Source organism: Cibotium barometz, chromosome 10, assembly GCF_041138505.1.
Source record: "Cibotium barometz isolate CiBa-2024 chromosome 10, ASM4113850v1, whole genome shotgun sequence".
In the NCBI taxonomy this organism is placed as follows: Eukaryota; Viridiplantae; Streptophyta; class Polypodiopsida; order Cyatheales; family Cibotiaceae; genus Cibotium; species Cibotium barometz.
In genome coordinates, this window is record NC_141055.1 from 48,001,068 (window position 1) to 48,021,288 (window position 20,221).

General features: G+C 41.8%; 2 protein-coding genes across 2 annotated transcripts; both read left to right on the plus strand.

The window, feature by feature from the left end:
• The first annotated feature begins 894 nt into the window (after positions 1–894).
• LOC147634990 (G-type lectin S-receptor-like serine/threonine-protein kinase At5g24080) lies at positions 895–1,800 on the plus strand. The gene has a single exon (XM_086803323.1). The coding sequence runs from the start codon at positions 895–897 to the stop codon at positions 1,798–1,800; it is 906 nt and encodes a 301-aa protein (XP_086659449.1).
• Positions 1,801–12,035: 10,235 nt separating this feature from the next.
• LOC147634991 (G-type lectin S-receptor-like serine/threonine-protein kinase At5g24080) lies at positions 12,036–12,941 on the plus strand. Its single transcript, XM_086803325.1, has one exon. The coding sequence runs from the start codon at positions 12,036–12,038 to the stop codon at positions 12,939–12,941; it is 906 nt and encodes a 301-aa protein (XP_086659451.1).
• The last annotated feature ends 7,280 nt before the right edge of the window (positions 12,942–20,221 follow it).

Consider the following 20,221-nt stretch of genomic DNA (forward strand, 5'->3'; position numbering starts at 1 on the left):
TATGGATTGTCGTAAGGCATGGGGAAGCGGTACATTTGGTCCTCTTCAAGACAGATCAAAAGGCAACTATAAAGAAAGTTTACGGAAATGGAGAACGAAATCATTTACAGACTCATTCCCATGCTGCTCATGGAGCTCTTCACGTTAACTTGGCTGGGTATAGATGTATTGAGTGGGAGCAAACTGTTGTTTGTAGGAGCAAATACCTCATCCGAAGGCCACGAAAAGATTGGATGCAAACAGCTACGATGCTGCCCGAACCAAACGAGGGCCAAGCCATGAAGCCAATGTGCAAGCAGCAATGCTCAATCGAAGGGCTGGAAGGAGTGTACAATTTAAACCTCTCTCTTTTACCCACTTGTGATGACATTGAAGGAGTGTATGATTTAAACCTCTCTCTTTCACCCACTTGTAACCTCTCTCTTTCACCCACTTGTGATGACATTGAACGAGTGTATGATTTAAACCTCTCTCTTTCAGCCACTTGTGATGACATTGAAGGAGTGTATGATTTAAACCTGGATCCTTTTCGTGTGAAAAGGCCCTTAAAGCAGATGCTTCTGTCACACATATTTGGTATGATATATATTTTGAAAATGGTTGCTTTTGACAAACTATGGTGTCAAGATGTGGTCCGATTCTCGTGGAACCTCGCCGGCGGCATGGAAATCGACGCTATGAGCCTCGTAGATACCGTCTTCTCTCTACAAGGCAGCAGCTACTTGTGTAACATTTCCTCGTGTGTATAAGTTGGTGTGCAAAAAGACAAGATGAGGACCTTGGGATCCATCGCGAGCCTGCAAGGCTCCCATCGCCGTAGAAGAGGTGAAAATCGATTATAAAAGACCCTATGAGCTTGGTGATGCGTAGTAGATACCGTCTTCTCTCTACATCATGGCAGCAGCTACTTGCGGCCGCCTGCTCTTGCTCTTCCTTCTGTCTCAGTCTGTTTCGTTTGCAGCTTCCAGTTCCCTGTATAGTCTCAGCCTCACCTCAACGCTCGCAGGCAAGGATACCCTGGTGTCTCGGAACGGACTGTTTGCCCTGGGCTTTGCCGAGGTGGGCGGCGGCGCGGGCACCAGCTCGTTTTACCTCGCCATCTGGTACCAGAGCGTCGGACCATCGGCGGACGGCCTGGTGTGGACGGCCACCACACGCTCTTATGTAGCTAGTGATGCCCTCCTGCAGCTGGACGCTTCAGGAGACCTCATCCTCTTCGTCTCCCAAGACACCAACCTTGCTATCACTTGGGCCACCCAGACACAGCACATGGGCGTTTCCTACGCAAATCTCACAGACGCAGGAAACCTTGTCCTCTACAACGCAAACTCGCAGCCCATTTGGCAGTCTTTCCAGCACCCCACCAATACACTCCTGCCGAGCCAGTTCTTGTACACGGACAATGTCCTGCAGAGTTGGGCGGCGCCCACGAACCCTTTCCCCGGCCCATTTCAGCTCATCCTGCAAGAAGATGAGAACCTAGTTGTATACAAAGGCACCGTCGACCAGCAAATCCCATGCTGGGCCAGTGGCACCCAACGCAGCGGTGGGCTCGCTCCAGGCCCTGTCTATGCCGAGCTTAATTCACAGGGCTCCTTCTTAATCCATCTTTCTGATAATCGTGAGGAAACTTTGGTACTGTACAATAGCTCGGATTATGGCAACGCTAGCAGATTAACTCTTGATTCGGATGGTTTTCTTCGCCTCTACACCTGGAATGGTGCTAACACCAGCACATGGCAAACTGTGTGGAGCACCAGCATGTCCGTCAGCTGTTATTCGCCCTCGCCATCAGTCTAGCGCCCTTATCTCCATCTCCCATCACGAGTGCAAGGTCATCCTCTCCATCTCTAGTTCCAACAACGCCAAGTGCAAAGGCACCTCCTTCTACTTGGCCTCCATCCCCACCTCAAGATAATCCCACATTTCCTGTGTGCCCGTAGTGAATGTTGCGTCGTCAATAAGCTACGTATCCATTTGTCCCCGTCGTGAATGTTGCGTCATTAATAAGCTACGTATCCATTCCCTTTCACTATCTGTGAGAAGGTGTCTAATGTCATAAATTCCTATCTTAGTACCTAAATTTCTTTGCTCAAAACCTTTATACCCTTTCTCGTCTAGAATGTGAAATTCAACAATCATTAATAGAGTCTATATATGACCAAGAGAGAGAGAGAGATGTGGTGAATGACAAGTTCAAAAAATGCTTAGAAGCTTATGTGCCAAAGAATAGGACCTCTTACTACTATGAAGCTCAGAACGAGTAGATTCAATCCAATCTAAGCATGAGGCATACACCTAAGTGCTTGGCCATTCAAGCGAGGTACTTCTCAAGTTTCTCAACTGCTTCCATGCTTCCGATTAGAGGTGAACCCTTTGATGAACCTGCATGGGGGAAGTAAAAAAGTAGCCTCTAGAAACATGTCATAAACAATCAAACATCACACCTTAGGTGTGTGCCATTAGCTATGGCATGCACACACTACATGCAAGATGTGGCATCAACATGCTTCAAGAAGCTTTTATAAACAAGCTAACATATACGAACTCTACACGTGAGATGTGGCCTAGCCATGGCTCATAAGCTTTCATGAGCATGTTTGCACATTGACAGCCTACATGAAATGTGTGAGATATCCATGGTGGCTCATAAGGTATGCTATGGCCACCATGGGTCATGAGTTTCTAGGAACGTGCTAGCACCTAGCATGTAGAAACTCAACCTGAGGTGTGATGTACGCATGGCTCACAAGTTACATGAACTTGCTTGCACATACAATCTACTAAATGATATCGCCAATTTCCATGAACATGATGAGACATCTAAACACTACACATAAACTTGGGTAACCAAGCCCCCCATGCACAATCAACGTATTTAGGCATTGCTAATGGCATGGCTATCGAGATCACTGATTGGGGCAATCACACATGAGAGGATGCACTTTGAGCTTGCTCAATCGAGCTACAAGGGGAGAGGAAATAAAAAAGTTCGACTGGGTGGATGTAAAAGCACGAAAAGACAAAGGACTGCATGTGAAGAGACCATGGTGATGGGAATGGTGAAAAGGTGGAAAGATAAAAGAGGTAAAAGGGTTAAGATATTTATCAATGAATCATTGTTGGGCCTGTAGGAGCCATCCAAGGGGTCAAACACGACAATGTAGTAGCTCTCTTGTTGCACCTTATGACAAGGTTATTTAATGCTAAATCATCTTTGAAAGAGGTACCATCCCATGTGGATTGTACCACGGTTAAACATGTGGAATTGTACCTTATGGAAATGTGGGGATAGAGGCCTACTTCAAGTACATGAGTCATAATCATTATTCCATAACTGAAATATCCTCACCAAAATAAATTATTATTTCTACTATTTGAAATGCTTTATGTATAATAAATGGTTTTTTGGGGGGTTTTTTAATAGAACATTAATAAACTAGAAAAAAAGTGAAATGTGAAATTGGTGTAAAGAATTGTATAGGCAAAAACTTTGATCATATCTACTATAAGTGTTGGACAAAAAAAGAGGCATAATGGAATTTAGCAATATGCTTGGAATGATTAAAAAGAGAAAATGAAAGGATTTAGTAGTTGACAAAATGGTGATAGATGGATGCAACCTTGGTGACCCAAAATTCTTTCACTATGCACACATATTTAGGCTTACAATATGAATAGAACTCCTTAAGATTAGATAGGTAATATTTGAAAAATGATGTAGAATGAATGCCCATACTTCCAAGATGTGAGTTGAGATCTCTTCTACATTGTCAACACTTCCAAGTATGATGGTTTGGGAAGCTATGAATTGGTTTTGTGAGACCCCCCTCTAGGGGTGCCAGCGAGACGGAAGCAGCGTCAGCCTCCCACGCAGGGGGGATCCACACTCGAGGCCTTGCCCACGGATGTTCGGACGAGAGACTAGCCCGGCGGTTCCTTCGAAACCGAGCCGAAAAAAACTTCCCTCGCCCGGAAGGCACAAAATGTGTAGTACAAAATTTTGAGTCCATTGTAGTACAAAATGTGTCCTCTAGACCCTTCATTGAAGACTAGCTGGCCAACCAACGAGATCCAGTATCAAAATGTGATTCACAAAAATCTTTCTTTTTAGTCGATCCGAATCTTCCTCGACGCACGCATGGGTGTCCTAGCAACCGCGAGCCCATGCATCACCTAGTTAGAACCCTCTAGAATCCTCTAGAATCCTCCTTAGGTTTCCTAGCACTTCATTCAAGGACCGCTTCATCGGTCCTCGCCCATCGTACCGGAAGCGCACCATTTTAACCGTACCCAGGCTGGTCAAGACCTCGACAGGCTTTGCCGCCCCGCAAACGACGTCCCTCGATGACTCCCTGCCAGCCTATTGCAACGAACCTCCGCTTAGTAAAACACATGCCAAATGCTTCCTCTAGCATTCTAGTGTAAAACAATCCTTTAAATGAAAACAGAGGTTCTATGCACAAGTAACAGCCTCGAGGAATGAAGCGTCTATCCATTTTCCATCAACTTCCATACTAGAATGACCTTCTAGTGAACCGTCTTCTTGACCCAATGCACATTTTCAAGAATATAGCCGAGGTGCTTTGAAAAATGATCACAAGAGCAAAGGAGAGCAAGGAACAACAAGATGATTTACAAGAGGTTCAACGCATGCACCACTTATGGGCCCAAAATAGAGTAGATGAAAAGGTGAAGCTACCAAAAGCACCATGGGTCAGACAAAGAACGAGCAACCGCGTGTAAGGAAGCGCATTAGTGAGTTTCATACCCCTATAGGATGCATGCATTGCTTGAAGGGAGGATTTACAAAGGACAATGAGCTTAGTGGCTTGAAGTCACGATTGGTACAAATTCTTGCAATTCGTGCTTCCTATAGCCATCAAGGATTGCCTCAACGCGATGACATTGGAGCATTAATTTATAAAATTGGTGCAGTGGTACATTAGCTATCAAGGAAAGAGATTAGTAGAGACACATTGGAAGCAACATGATTGAACTCCATCGAGGCTGTTACAATGGCTGAGAAATAAAAAGGTTCGGCTGGGTAAGTGTGAAAGCAGGACAGACAAAGGACTGCAAGTGAAGAGACCATGGTGAAAAGGTGGAGAGATAAAAGAAGTAAAAGGGTTAAGATGTTTATCAATGAGTCACTGTTGGGCCTGTAGAAGCCATCCAAGGGGTCAAACATGACAATGTAGTAGCTCTCTTGTTGCACCTTATGAGACAAGGTTATTTAATGCCAAGTCATCTTTGAAAGAGGTATCATCCCATGTGGATTGTACCAAGGTTAAACATGTGGGATTGTACCTTATGGACATGTGGGATAGAGGCCTACTTCAGGTACATAAGTCATGTACATGAAGGTTAAACATGTGGGATTGTACCAAGGTTAAACATGTGGGATTATACCTTATGGACATGTGGGATAGAGGCCTACTTCAGGTACATGAGTCATGTCTTGATTCTTTTTTCATAACATAGACATGATATTTACAATGATGGATTTCACCTTTCCTAAGCATATGCATTTGAATAATTATTCCATAACTAAAATATCCTCACGACAATCAATTAAATTAATTAAAATAAATTATTATTTCTACTATTTGAAATGCTTTATGTATAATAACTAATTTTTTGGGGGGTTTTTCTATAGAACATTAATGAAATTGGCGTAAAGAATTGTATAGGCAAAAACTTGGATCATATCTGCTATGAGTGTTGGACAAAAAAAGAGGCATAATGGAATTTAGCAATATGCATGGAGTGATTAAAAAGAGAAGATGAAAGGATTTAGTAGTTGGAAAAACGGTAATAGATGGATGCAACCTTGGTGACCCGAAATTCTTTCACTATGCACACATCTAGATAGGTAATATTTGGGAAATGATGTATAATAAATGCCCACACTGCGAAGATGTGAGTTGAAATCTCTTCTACATTGTCAACACTTCCAAGTACGATAGTTTGGGAAGCTATGAATTGGTTTAGAGAGGAGAAATCACCCTTCCCTAAGAGAAACTTGTTGATTATCAGTAATTAATTACTATTGAATATATGATATTTTACCATTACAAGGGTTGTTATTTTAAGAATAGATCCAAAGGTGGCTTTAAATAAACATAGTTGGGATAATTTTACTTACCAAGGAAAGGTAAAGTGTGAGTATAAGGTTACGAAATGCTAAGACAATTTCAAAAAGAGAGGAACAAGAAATATTTAAGAAAGATTGGACAAACTCATTCAGCCTAGATAGACTAGACCCTTATTTACTCATAAAAATTATTATTTTACCAAATTTTAGGTTAATCGATTCAGTGAGAGAGTCAAACCAAGTATATTATAATCTAGAAGATTATAGTTTAGAAAATATTAAGCTCTAAGTATATTTTTCTTTGAGGCTGTGTTACACAAGAGAGTTTAGGAATACATCTCCAAACTAATGAATTACTAAGGTAGAATTACCACTAGTCTTGAAGAGATGGATCTTTTTGATATCAATAGCCTTTTAAAGAAGATGATTCTTGGAAAAGATATTAGATGTTTCACCTAGTCTCTAAAGTGGTCGATGACCATCAATCCCACTCACTGGAAAGAAAATTATGGACCATTAATAAGCACAGAAAAATCCTTTATGGATTACCTATTGATACTATTGAGTGTTTCCTAAAACTGTAAACAGCGTAAGAAACATGTTACTACCTTGATTAACTAGAGCTTTTAGCAAGAAATATTTGAACATTTCATTAAGGAAGGTAAAATACTTAGGTAGGTGGCTTATAAGTCATTTTCACTTGCAACCCCTTTGGCCATCGCTTAGATTGTCTCATTTTGTAACAAACTAGGGTAAGTAAAGTTTTGTTGCTTTATAACAACTTGTAACAGTTTCTTCCTAGTGGGTAGTGCTTGGATGGATGTAGCAAAGGGGATTATTCCTGGATATGTACGTTGTGGATTAAAAGATAGACAATTGAACGGATAGTTAACCTGAGGAGTTCATGAGCTAAGTGATTGCCACAGTATTGTACTATGAGGGTCCAAGCTAATGCTGAAGAATGTCTCATGGGTTGGTCTGTAACTTGTCTCTGTCCTACTCTACATAGTTATGTCTATTCCGTGTTCATTCTATGAGTTCCTGTCTGGACGTGGACTCCTATCGGGAATCATGAAAGACCAAGGAACTTGCTTACTTGTAGTCACGTCTAAGTCCCCAAGTTTAGGTAGACTAGGTTAATGCTCCAACGTTGGCTTATCACATTGTCCACAAATGCATTAGTCACTTCTCTTTAGGAGTGACTAGGTGGTCCCAAACTGACACTTTTGGCGATCGTGCTGGGGAGAGGTATGCTGGAAACGGGAGTAGAATGATAGAGGCTAGTTCTAAGGTAAGTTCTGCACATGAAGTCTGAAAGAAAAGCGAGTCAAGGTAGATCAAGAGAGGAAGTGTGCACGTTTTTGTATCGAGTATGTTCACAAGGAAGTCATAGGACTACAAATGGACAAGGCATGGAGAATGAGGAAAGCTCAAGTAGAGCGATGTGGTACCATCGAAGAAGTTGGAGGCCTCATGAAGTGAAGGGCAACTGCATCATCCCAGGAAGACATTTGGAAGGGATTCCATGCTTATAAGAATGACAGAATGAGGTACCTCTGAGAAGTCAAGAGGGAGGGGAAGGCACCAGGAGCATCAAAACAGGAGACAATAAGATCAAGAAGAGGAAGAATCGACAAATGTGGAATGTACATCAGTTGGACATTAAGACTGCATTCTTGAATGTTCATTTACATGAGGAGGTGCATGTATTATAGCCTCTTGGTTTTGTGAAAGGAGAAGAGTCTAAAGTATGCAGGTTGAAAAAGACTCTTTATGGCCTTAAGCAGGATCCTAGAGCATGGTATGAGAAGATTCATGCATACTAGGTGGCAAATGATTTTTGTAACAATCCAACAGAGAGTACCCTCTATGTGAAGAGGAGTAAGGACATATTTTTGGTTATCATTCTATATGCTACTCACACGGGACACAATATAATCAGATTTCAGCCTTTAAGGCTGATTTGCAATCGTCGTTTGAGATGTCAGATTTGGGGCCCTTGCATTATTATTTGGGGATTTAGTTTATACAGCGCAATGATGGCATTGTTATGCTACAGTCTAAATATATACATAAGCTATTGAAGAGGTTTACTCCTCAAGATTGTAAACCTGTGGCTACACCTACAGAGACAGGTACTCGACTTAGTCTTCAAGATGCAAGAGACTCTTTTGATGCTAGTTTGAATCAGTAGGCTATTGGATCCCTTCTTTACGTATACAACACCGGGCCATATATATAGTATGTGGTCTCATAATTGAGCAGATTTATGCATAGCCTAGGTACGAAGCATTGGCAGGCTGCCAAGCGGCTTTTTCTCTATTTGCAGGGCACTCAGTATTCTGGATTGTTTTATCCAAAGGGGGGTGAGTCACAACTGCATGCTTTTAGTGATTTAGATTGGGCTGGATGTTATGACACACGAGTGTCCACTAGTGGGTTTTGCTTTCACCTTGGTGATTCATGTATATCATGGCTCAGCCAAGAAGGAATCAATAGTGGCTACTTCAAGCTATGAAGCTGATACAAGGAAGCTTTTATAGCTACAGTTGAGTGTTTGTGGCTTGAATGTCTTATAGGCTGATTTGGGTGTTGGATAGTCATCTAGCACTACAATTTTCACTGACAGAGCCAGATCGCATTAGCAATTATAAGGAACCCAATGTTTCATGCTCGCACTAAGCACATTGAGGTGCATTACCACTTTGTCAGGAAAAGACTCTGTAGTAGAGATCAGCTTGGTCTTTGTGCCTACACATGACAACATGGCAGATTTATTCATGAAGGCTCTTCCCCATGAAAAGTTTGAAGCATTTCATAAAGCTTTGGGATTACTACCTTTTCAGCATTGATCGTCCATACCTTGTACATGTTCACATTATCACTCTAGGGAGGATTTTTAGTATTATATGGTAGTGATATGTGTGAACACACTTAGGACCGCTGGGGCACTTTTTCCCTCACTAGGAGGGTTTTTTCCCTGTACATATGTACACCCTCTTATCTACTCATTTTGCGGTGTGTACTTATCTTTTGTATCTCACACACATTTGTTCAATCTACTCTAGTAAGTTTGTGTGCTCTCAAGCTTCTCTATCTTGTGTGTGTGCATTGTTACAATCCTAACCCTAATTCCAACACATACTCTATTTTAGACTCGGGCACTTCAACATCTTGTTCACCATCTTGAGGACTCTAAACATCATCAACATTATTGTCAAAGTGTACGTCCACCATAATGAAAGGAAATCAAAGGAAAGGGTGCCAAAAAAGGGCGTTCACATACGAAAAGAGGGAAAACTAGGGTATATATTCATGCTTTGAAATTGTAGTAGGCTGGTCCAAAACCCTTGCAGGCTTCTCTCCAAATGGTCTTCACAAGCTCTCTCTCTTCGGTGAGAAAAAAGGAGAAGGAAGCTTGAATTTATAGGGAGGAAAAGTCGAAAGCAAGGTGTGCTTTTTGAGTTTCGTTTTTTTTACCCAAAACATATATAAAAGAGAGAAAGCTTTTTATAAAATCTTTGATGTGTTCTTTTTAGCAAGTTTTAAAATAACACTTAGTTGTAAAACCCAAAAGTATGTGGATTTCTCCAAATAAAACTGGTTCCTTGCGTTTTTTTTAAAAACCACTCACCATGCTTTTTTTTAAAAAAAATATCATGTTTAATATTTGGCAAGGGTGTACTAATCTTTTAAAAAACATATTACTTTTGTAATAACAAAACAGGTTGCTTTCTTTAAAAAAAAAGGTGTATGTGTAAAAATAAATAAATTGACAATACTGTTTTTTAATGTCACATGTCGACCTTATGTTTTTTCCTCTTGGGTAAACTGACAAGTTGCTTTCTAGAAACGATGCATGCTTTTGTCATTTGAAAAAAGCTATGCTATTTGTTTTTAGAAAATCTAATGGCTTGGGTTTTTTTTTCTCTGTGCGCACTGTTGCCTGACATGTAGACTATTTGATCTGCCCCTATGGTGTTGATGTTCTGCTCGCACGTGGACACAATGAATTCTATGGTCAATTGATTGCTAGCCCGGTGCACATAGGTAACTTTTCAACAATGTATCACTCACAGCCTACCTAGTAGCCATTCCGTGGGTCTTGTTAGGGCATCGATTCTATCCATATGGGACAACGCAAATAATAGGTCAGGTCGGCCAGTAATGTGTAGTAGTACACAATGTCCTAACTCATAGGTATGTCACTTGTAGAAAAACAAACATGCATCATTAAATCACAGTGGAAAAAATCTACATCTTCCATAGAGTATGAATTAATCCCAAAAACGATTACCATTAAGGATGTAAGATGGAAAAGGGGAATACATGATTTCAATGCAAACCATGGGAAAAGTGGGGTAACACTTACAAGTTTTGGCTCCATGCATCCTTACCTCACTTGTATCAGTTTAAGGCAAGCTCTGATACCAAGTGTCAAGGGTTTCTCTCGCGAGCAAAATCTTCTCGTATCCCTTAAACACAAGTCAAACACATGTTAATCTAAATTAGTCTCGGCAAGCTCAGGCTCACCACTAAACCATAGATATGGGAACACTAGATCAACCCGCGAGCATAAAGTTCAAGGTCTTCTATAGAGCAAACCATACTGAATAGGCCCTAGTGTCCCATTCCACCATAGCCCATCTCGAGGGACCGTCAGTAGGAGGCCGTCTACATCCTATGAAGTGGCGGAAATCGGTTAGCACTTTTGTGGTCCAGGTATTGACCATCATAGAATAAAACATACAACTCCACACATAACCCCTACTTATATAGCTTTTTCCAGAAAAACGTTATACTTATGGGATTATTATTGATGAGTCACTTATTATGACTTATTGGCATTGAACCTTATAGTAATGGACTTCCTTTCCTAATCCTTGGCCCCCTAATCCCAAGATTAGGGTCGGCTAGCGCATGGTTAGCATTAGGTATGTAACATGGTGGTTTTCAACCTTGTCTCTTTTCTTGTAGTAGGCAGTGGGGCCAACTTAATGGCTTTTGCAAGTGTACGTGGTTCTTGAGCTGTGACACCACGCCCTATGGATTGTCGTAAGGCATGGGGAAGCGGTACATTTGGTCCTCTTCAAGACAGATCAAAAGGCAACTATAAAGAAAGTTTACGGAAATGGAGAACGAAATCATTTACAGACTCATTCCCATGCTGCTTATGGAGCTCTTCACGTTAACTTGGCTGGGTATAGATGTATTGAGTGGGAGCAAACTGTTGTTTGTAGGAGCAAATACCTCATCCGAAGGCCACGAAAAGATTGGATGCAAACAGCTACGATGCTGCCCGAACCAAACGAGGGCCAAGCCATGAAGCCAATGTGCAAGCAGCAATGCTCAATCGAAGGGGTGGAAGGAGTGTACAATTTAAACCTCTTTCTTTTACCCACTTGTGATGACATTGAAGGAGTGTATGATTTAAACCTCTCTCTTTCACCCACTTGTAACCTCTCTCTTTCACCCACTTGTGATGACATTGAACGAGTGTATGACTTAAACCTCTCTCTTTCAGCCACTTGTGATGACATTGAAGGAGTGTATGATTTAAACCTGGATCCTTTTCGTGTGAAAAGGCCCTTAAAGCAGATGCTTCTGTCACACATATTTGGTATGATATATATTTTGAAAATGGTTGCTTTTGACAAACTATGGTGTCAAGATGTGGTCCGATTCTCGTGGAACCTCGCCGGCGGCATGGAAATCGACGCTATGAGCCTCGTAGATACCGTCTTCTCTCTACAAGGCAGCAGCTACTTGTGTAACATTTCCTCGTGTGTATAAGTTGGTGTGCAAAAAGACAAGATGAGGACCTTGGGATCCATCGCGAGCCTGCAAGGCTCCCATCGCCGTAGAAGAGGTGAAAATCGATTATAAAAGACCCTATGAGCTTGGTGATGCGTAGTAGATACCGTCTTCTCTCTACATCATGGCAGCAGCTACTTGCGGCCGCCTGCTCTTGCTCTTCCTTCTGTCTCAGTCTGTTTCGTTTGCAGCTTCCAGTTCCCTGTATAGTCTCAGCCTCACCTCAACGCTCGCAGGCAAGGATACCCTGGTGTCTCGGAACGGACTGTTTGCCCTGGGCTTTGCCGAGGTGGGCGGCGGCGCGGGCACCAGCTCGTTTTACCTCGCCATCTGGTACCAGAGCGTCGGACCATCGGCGGACGGCCTGGTGTGGACGGCCACCACACGCTCTTATGTAGCTAGTGATGCCCTCCTGCAGCTGGACGCTTCAGGAGACCTCATCCTCTTCGTCTCCCAAGACACCAACCTTGCTATCACTTGGGCCACCCAGACACAGCACATGGGCGTTTCCTACGCAAATCTCACAGACGCAGGAAACCTTGTCCTCTACAACGCAAACTCGCAGCCCATTTGGCAGTCTTTCCAGCACCCCACCAATACACTCCTGCCGAGCCAGTTCTTGTACACGGACAATGTCCTGCAGAGTTGGGCGGCGCCCACGAACCCTTTCCCCGGCCCATTTCAGCTCATCCTGCAAGAAGATGAGAACCTAGTTGTATACAAAGGCACCGTCGACCAGCAAATCCCATGCTGGGCCAGTGGCACCCAACGCAGCGGTGGGCTCGCTCCAGGCCCTGTCTATGCCGAGCTTAATTCACAGGGCTCCTTCTTAATCCATCTTTCTGATAATCGTGAGGAAACTTTGGTACTGTACAATAGCTCGGATTATGGCAACGCTAGCAGATTAACTCTTGATTCGGATGGTTTTCTTCGCCTCTACACCTGGAATGGTGCTAACACCAGCACATGGCAAACTGTGTGGAGCACCAGCATGTCCGTCAGCTGTTATTCGCCCTCGCCATCAGTCTAGCGCCCTTATCTCCATCTCCCATCACGAGTGCAAGGTCATCCTCTCCATCTCTAGTTCCAACAACGCCAAGTGCAAAGGCACCTCCTTCTACTTGGCCTCCATCCCCACCTCAAGATAATCCCACATTTCCTGTGTGCCCGTAGTGAATGTTGCGTCGTCAATAAGCTACGTATCCATTTGTCCCCGTCGTGAATGTTGCGTCATTAATAAGCTACGTATCCATTCCCTTTCACTATCTGTGAGAAGGTGTCTAATGTCATAAATTCCTATCTTAGTACCTAAATTTCTTTGCTCAAAACCTTTATACCCTTTCTCGTCTAGAATGTGAAATTCAACAATCATTAATAGAGTCTATATATGACCAAGAGAGAGAGAGAGATGTGGTGAATGACAAGTTCAAAAAATGCTTAGAAGCTTATGTGCCAAAGAATAGGACCTCTTACTACTATGAAGCTCAGAACGAGTAGATTCAATCCAATCTAAGCATGAGGCATACACCTAAGTGCTTGGCCATTCAAGCGAGGTACTTCTCAAGTTTCTCAACTGCTTCCATGCTTCCGATTAGAGGTGAACCCTTTGATGAACCTGCATGGGGGAAGTAAAAAAGTAGCCTCTAGAAACATGTCATAAACAATCAAACATCACACCTTAGGTGTGTGCCATTAGCTATGGCATGCACACACTACATGCAAGATGTGGCATCAACATGCTTCAAGAAGCTTTTATAAACAAGCTAACATATACGAACTCTACACGTGAGATGTGGCCTAGCCATGGCTCATAAGCTTTCATGAGCATGTTTGCACATTGACAGCCTACATGAAATGTGTGAGATATCCATGGTGGCTCATAAGGTATGCTATGGCCACCATGGGTCATGAGTTTCTAGGAACGTGCTAGCACCTAGCATGTAGAAACTCAACCTGAGGTGTGATGTACGCATGGCTCACAAGTTACATGAACTTGCTTGCACATACAATCTACTAAATGATATCGCCAATTTCCATGAACATGATGAGACATCTAAACACTACACATAAACTTGGGTAACCAAGCCCCCCATGCACAATCAACGTATTTAGGCATTGCTAATGGCATGGCTATCGAGATCACTGATTGGGGCAATCACACATGAGAGGATGCACTTTGAGCTTGCTCAATCGAGCTACAAGGGGAGAGGAAATAAAAAAGTTCGACTGGGTGGATGTAAAAGCACGAAAAGACAAAGGACTGCATGTGAAGAGACCATGGTGATGGGAATGGTGAAAAGGTGGAAAGATAAAAGAGGTAAAAGGGTTAAGATATTTATCAATGAATCATTGTTGGGCCTGTAGGAGCCATCCAAGGGGTCAAACACGACAATGTAGTAGCTCTCTTGTTGCACCTTATGACAAGGTTATTTAATGCTAAATCATCTTTGAAAGAGGTACCATCCCATGTGGATTGTACCACGGTTAAACATGTGGAATTGTACCTTATGGAAATGTGGGGATAGAGGCCTACTTCAAGTACATAAGTCATGTCTTGATTCTCTTCCCATAACATAGACAATGATAGATTTCACCTTTCCTAAGCATATGCAGTTGAATCATTATTCCATAACTAAAATATCCTCATTACAATCAATTAAATTAATCAAAATAAATTATTATTTCTACTATTTGAAATGCTATATGTATAATAAATGGTTTTTTGGGGGGTTTTTCTAATAGAACATTAATAAACTAGAAAAAACGTGAAATGTGAAATTGGTGTAAAGAATTGTATAGGCAAAAACTTGGATCATATCTACTATGAAAGTTGGACAAAAAAAAGAGGCATAATGGAATTTAGCAATATGTTTGGAGTGATTAAAAAGATAAAATGAAAGGATTTAGTAGTTGACAAAATGGTGATAAATGGATGAAACCTTGGTGAGATATTTAGGCTTACAATATAAATAGAACTCCTCAAGATTAGATAGGTAATATTTGGGAAATGATGTAGAATGAATGCCCACACTTCCAAGATGTGAGTTGAAATCTCTTCTACATTCTCAACACTTCCAAGTATGATAGTTTGGGAAGCTATGAACTGGTGTAGAGAGGAGAAATCTCCCTTCCCTAAGAGAAACTTGTTGATTTTGAGTAATTAATTAATAATGAATATATGATATTTTTCTATTACAAGGGATGTTCTTTTAAGAAATGATCCAAAGGTGGATTTAGATAAACATAGCTCGGATGATTTTACTTACCAAGGAAAGGTAAAGTGTGAGTAGAAGGATATGAAATGTAAAGACAATTTCAAAAAGAGAGGAACAAGAAATATTTAAGAAATATGGGACAAACTCATTAAACCTCTAGGTAGATTAGACCCTTATTTACTCATGAAAAAGATTATTTTACCAAATTTTAGGTTTGATCAGTTCAGTGAGAGAGTCAAACCTAGTATATTATCATCTAGAAGATTATATTTTAGAAAATATTAAGCTCCAAGTATATTTCTCTTTGAGGCTCTGTTACACAAGAGAGTTTAGGAACACATCTCCAAACTAATGAATTACTAAGGCTTGAAGAGATGAATCTTTTTTATAGCACTAGCCTTAAAGAAGATGATTCTTAGAAAAGATATTAGATGCTTCACCTAGTCTCTAAAGTGGTCTCGATGACCATCAATCCCAATCAATGGAAAGAAAATTATGGACCATTAATAAGCACAAAAAAACCCGTACGGATTACCCATTGATACTACTGAGTGTATCCTAAAACATTTGAGAGAGTAAGAAACATGTTACTACCTTGATTAACTAGAGATTTTAGCAAGAAATATTTGAACATTTCATTAAGGAAGGTAAAATACTTAGGTAGGTGGCTTATAAGTCATTTTCACTTTGGTGGCCATCCAACCCCTTTGGCCATCGCTTAGATTGTCTCGTTTTGTAACAAACCAGGGGTAAGTAAAGCTTTCTTGCTTTATAACAACTTGTAATAGTTTCTTCCTAGTGGGTAGTACTCGGATGGATGTAGCAAAGGGGGTTATTCTTGGATATGTACGTTCTAGATTAGAAGATAGACAATTGAGCGGACAGTGAACCTAAAGAGTTCATGAGCTAAGTGATTGCCACTGTATTGTACTATGAGGGTCCAAGCTAATGTTGAAGAATGTCTCATGGGTTGGTCTCTAACTTGTCTCTATTCTACTACACACAGTTATATCTATTCCATGTTCATTCTATGCGTTCCTATCTGGACGTGGACTCCTATCCGGAATCATGAAGGACCTAGGAATTAGCTTACTTGTAGTCATGTCTAAGTCCCCAAGTTTAGGCAGACCGACATTTTAATGCTCTAGCATTGACTTATCACATTATCCACAGCTGCATTAGTCGTCGCTCTTCAGGAGTGACTAGATTGTCCCAAATCGACACTTTTGGTGATTGTACTGGGGAGAGGTATGCTGGGAAGGGGAGTAGAAAGTTAGCGGCTAGTTCTGAGGTAAGTTCTGCACAGGAAGTCGGAAAAGAAAAGCTAGTCAAGGTAGATCAAGAGAGGAAGTGTGCGTGTCTATATGTTCACAAGGAAGCCATAGGACTAAAATGGACAGGGCCATAGGAGAATGAGGAAAGCTCAAGTAGAGCGATGTGGTACTCCATGCTTGTAAGAAATGACAAAATCAGGTACCTCTGAGAGGTCAAGAGGGAGAGTGAGGGCACCAGGAGCTTCAAGATAGGAGACAGTAAGATCAAGAAGAGGAAGAATCAACAACTATGGGAAGGATGTCTCTGAAATACACAAAGTTCAAGGGTAAGAGTGAGGATGATCTAGATGCTCACATCTTCACCTTCGAGACCACCTTCTTGTTCACGCCAGCTCTATTGCCGCAAAAGATAGAGTATTTTGCAACAAATCTAGGTGGCAAAGCCACCAACTAGTACACCCAATATGGTGTGGAGCACTTCCTGAAAAGATTCAAGAAAGAAAATGCCATCAGAGAGATTATCTGGATCAGCCCAACAAACCTGCAGCGCAGTCACACACACTGAGTCAGTGTTTCATGAGAGGACTAAGGGAAAAGCTCCAGATGGTGACAACCTTGTATGGTTTGGAAAACGTCTCCTTTAAACAAGTGGTGACAGGAGAAACCAAAGCTGAGGGGATCTTGAACTAGACCACAAAAGACCCCAAAAAGAAAAGGAAGGACAAAATAAAGAAGAAGGAAGAAGAAACTTTCGAGTCGAATTCTAAAGAAGACACCTCATAATCATATTCTAGTCATCAAGCGTTGCATGCTGAAGAGATAAAGCCCTAGAAGAAGAAAAGCAGGATGCACACGGTGGATGTTCAAGAAGAACCGAAGGCCGCCTTAGCCAAGCTTGTTGGAAGACACGCATGATTTGGATTGAGACCTTACATCTAGTGCACGAAGTGTAACAACTAGGGTAATAGAAAGGAAGAGTTCCAAATGAAAAGCACATAGAAGCCATGTGCTATCTACAGAAAGAGAAACCACACCAGACACATGTTTTTACAACACTTAAAACATGAATCCAAGAATGGTGGAAACATAGTAGCGTTAAAACATGAATCCAAGAATGGTGGAAACATAGTAGCGTTAGCAGACAAATCCTAGCTGTCAAACCAAGTTGCCATTGGGCATCAAAACAACAGACCCTATGGAAGAGGAGGGGGAATATTTGGATAGAGGAGAGTTGCGTTGATATGATACTCTACTACATTTCCCCAGGGCATCAGCAAAATGACGGCCCCAAGGCCATCAACAGGAACTACAAGAGGCAGGTCTCCAAAGAGAGGCGTACCCAACATGAACTAATGCAGTCGTGAATATGGTAAAAGTGGACCAATGGACTAGAAAAAAAGGACTTGTCAAGGCAACGATGAGCAAGAATATCGAGTTGTGACAAGATTGCAAGGATGTTTCAACACAATGATAAGCAAGAGTTCCGACTCGGAACAATAGAAAAAGCCAAAACAGTGGGAAGGGCAACAAAGGGTCCCAAAGAAAATCACCAAGCTAGTAATAACAACGCATAACGGTGTCTTCCTAGTGGGTAGTACTCGGATGGATGTAAGTAGCAAAGGGGATTATTCCTCGATATGTATACTATGGAGTAGAGGATAGTTAATTGAGGGGATAGTAGACCTGAAGAGTTCATGAGCTAAGTGATTGTAGTCTATTGTACTGTGAGGGTCCAAGCTAATGTGGAAGAATGTCTCATGGGTTGGTCTCTGTGACTTGTCTCTGTTCTACTCTACATAGTTATATCTATTCTCTATTCATTCTATGTTAATTGCATTCTTGTTTGGACATGGACTCGTATTCGGAATCATGAGGGACCTAGGAACTAGCTTGCTTGTAGTCACATCTAACTCCCCAAGCTTAGGTAGACCGATAGTTCAATGCTCCAGCATTGGTTTATCGGCCACACTCACATTAGTCACGGCTCTTCAGGACCAACTAAGTGGTCCAAAACTGACACTTTTGGCAATCGTGCTCGGAAGTGGTACGTTGGGAAGGGGAGTAGAAAGTTAGAGGCTAGTTTTGAGGCTAGTTCTACACAGGATGTCCAAAAAGAAAATCTAGTCAAGGTAGATCAAGAGACTAAGTGTGCACGTCTTTGTATCAGGTATGTTCACAAGGACGTCATGCGACTACCAATGGACAGGGCATGGAGAATGAGGAAAGCTCAAGTAGAGAGATGTAGTACCATTGCAAGCAATTGGAAGCCTCAGGAAGTGAAGGGTAACTACATCATCCAAGAAGACTTTGGGAAGGGATTCCATGCTTGCAAGACCATAAGAATCAAGTACCTCTGAGAAGTCAAGAGGGAGAGGGAAGGCACCAAGAGCTTCAAAATGGGAGGCAAGAAGATCAACAAGAGGAAGAATTGACAGCTATGGGAAGGATGTCTCTCAAATACTCAAAGTTTAAGGAGGAATAAGAGTGAGGAGGATCTAGATTCTCACTTCTTCACCTTTGACACCAGCTTCTTGTCCACCCTAGCTCTATTTTCGTAAAAGACATACTACTTTGCAACAAATCTAGGTGGCAAAGCTACCATCTAGTATACCCAATATGGTGTGGAGCACTTCTAGAAATTTGAAGCATTAAAGAAGGCTTTTCTGAAAAGATTCAAGAGAGAACATACCATCACAGAAGTATTGGAGAACTTCCAAAGGCTTACTCAGAAGAAGAGGCCAATAGAGGATTATACGGTAGAATTCAGAGATTGCTAATGTGTCTAGATCAGCCCAACAAACTTGCCGCAACCACACCGGTCAGTGGTTCATGAGAGGATTGAGGTAAAAGCTCCAGATGGCGACAACCTTGTATGGTTTGGAGACAAGAAAAGAGCCCAAGAAGAAAAAGAAGGAAAAAAGAAAGAAGAAGGAAGAAGAAACTTTTGAGTCAAATTCTGGAGGACACCTCAGAATTAGATTCTAGTCAAGAGTTGCATGTGGAAGAGTGAAAGCCCTCGAAGAAGAAATGCAAGAAGCATCGGAGGATGTTCAAGAAAAATTGAAGGCCGCTTTAGCCAAGCTTGTTGGAGGACACGTAGGATCTGAAGTGAGGTTGAACATCTGGTGCACGAAGTGTAATAGCCAGGGTCATAGAAAGGAAGAGTGCTAGATGAAAAGCACGTAGCAGCCATGTGCTATCTGCGAAAAGAGAAACCACACCACTGACACATGTTTTTACAACACTCAAAACAACAGGAATCCAAGAGTGGTGGAAACACAGTAGCGTTAGCCGACAAATGCCAAGTATCAAACCAAGTCGCGATTGGGCCTCAAAACAATAGACCCTATGGAAGAGGAGGGGGAAGATTTGGATAGAGGAGAGTTGGGTTGATCTGCTACTACTACATTGCCCCAGAGTATATCAACCCATTAGAAGAGGAGGGGGAAGATTTGGATAGTGTTGGGTTTATATGCAAGTACTACATTGCCCCAGAGCATCAGCAAAATGATTGCCCCAAGGAAATCAATAGGAACTACGAGAGGCAAGGCTACAAAGCGAGGCATAGCCAACTGAACTAATGCAGCCATGAATATTGTAAAAGTGGACCAATGGACTGGAAAAAAAGAACGTGTCCAAACAATGATAAGAAAGAATTCCGAGTCGTGGACAAGATCTCAAGGACGTGCCAAGACAATGATAAGTAAGAATTCCGAGTCAGAATAGAAGAAAAAGCCCAAAATAGTGGGAAGGGCAGTATAGTGTCACGAAGAAAATCACCAAACTGGTGCAGAGTATACAAGGAATAGTGCAGAAAATAG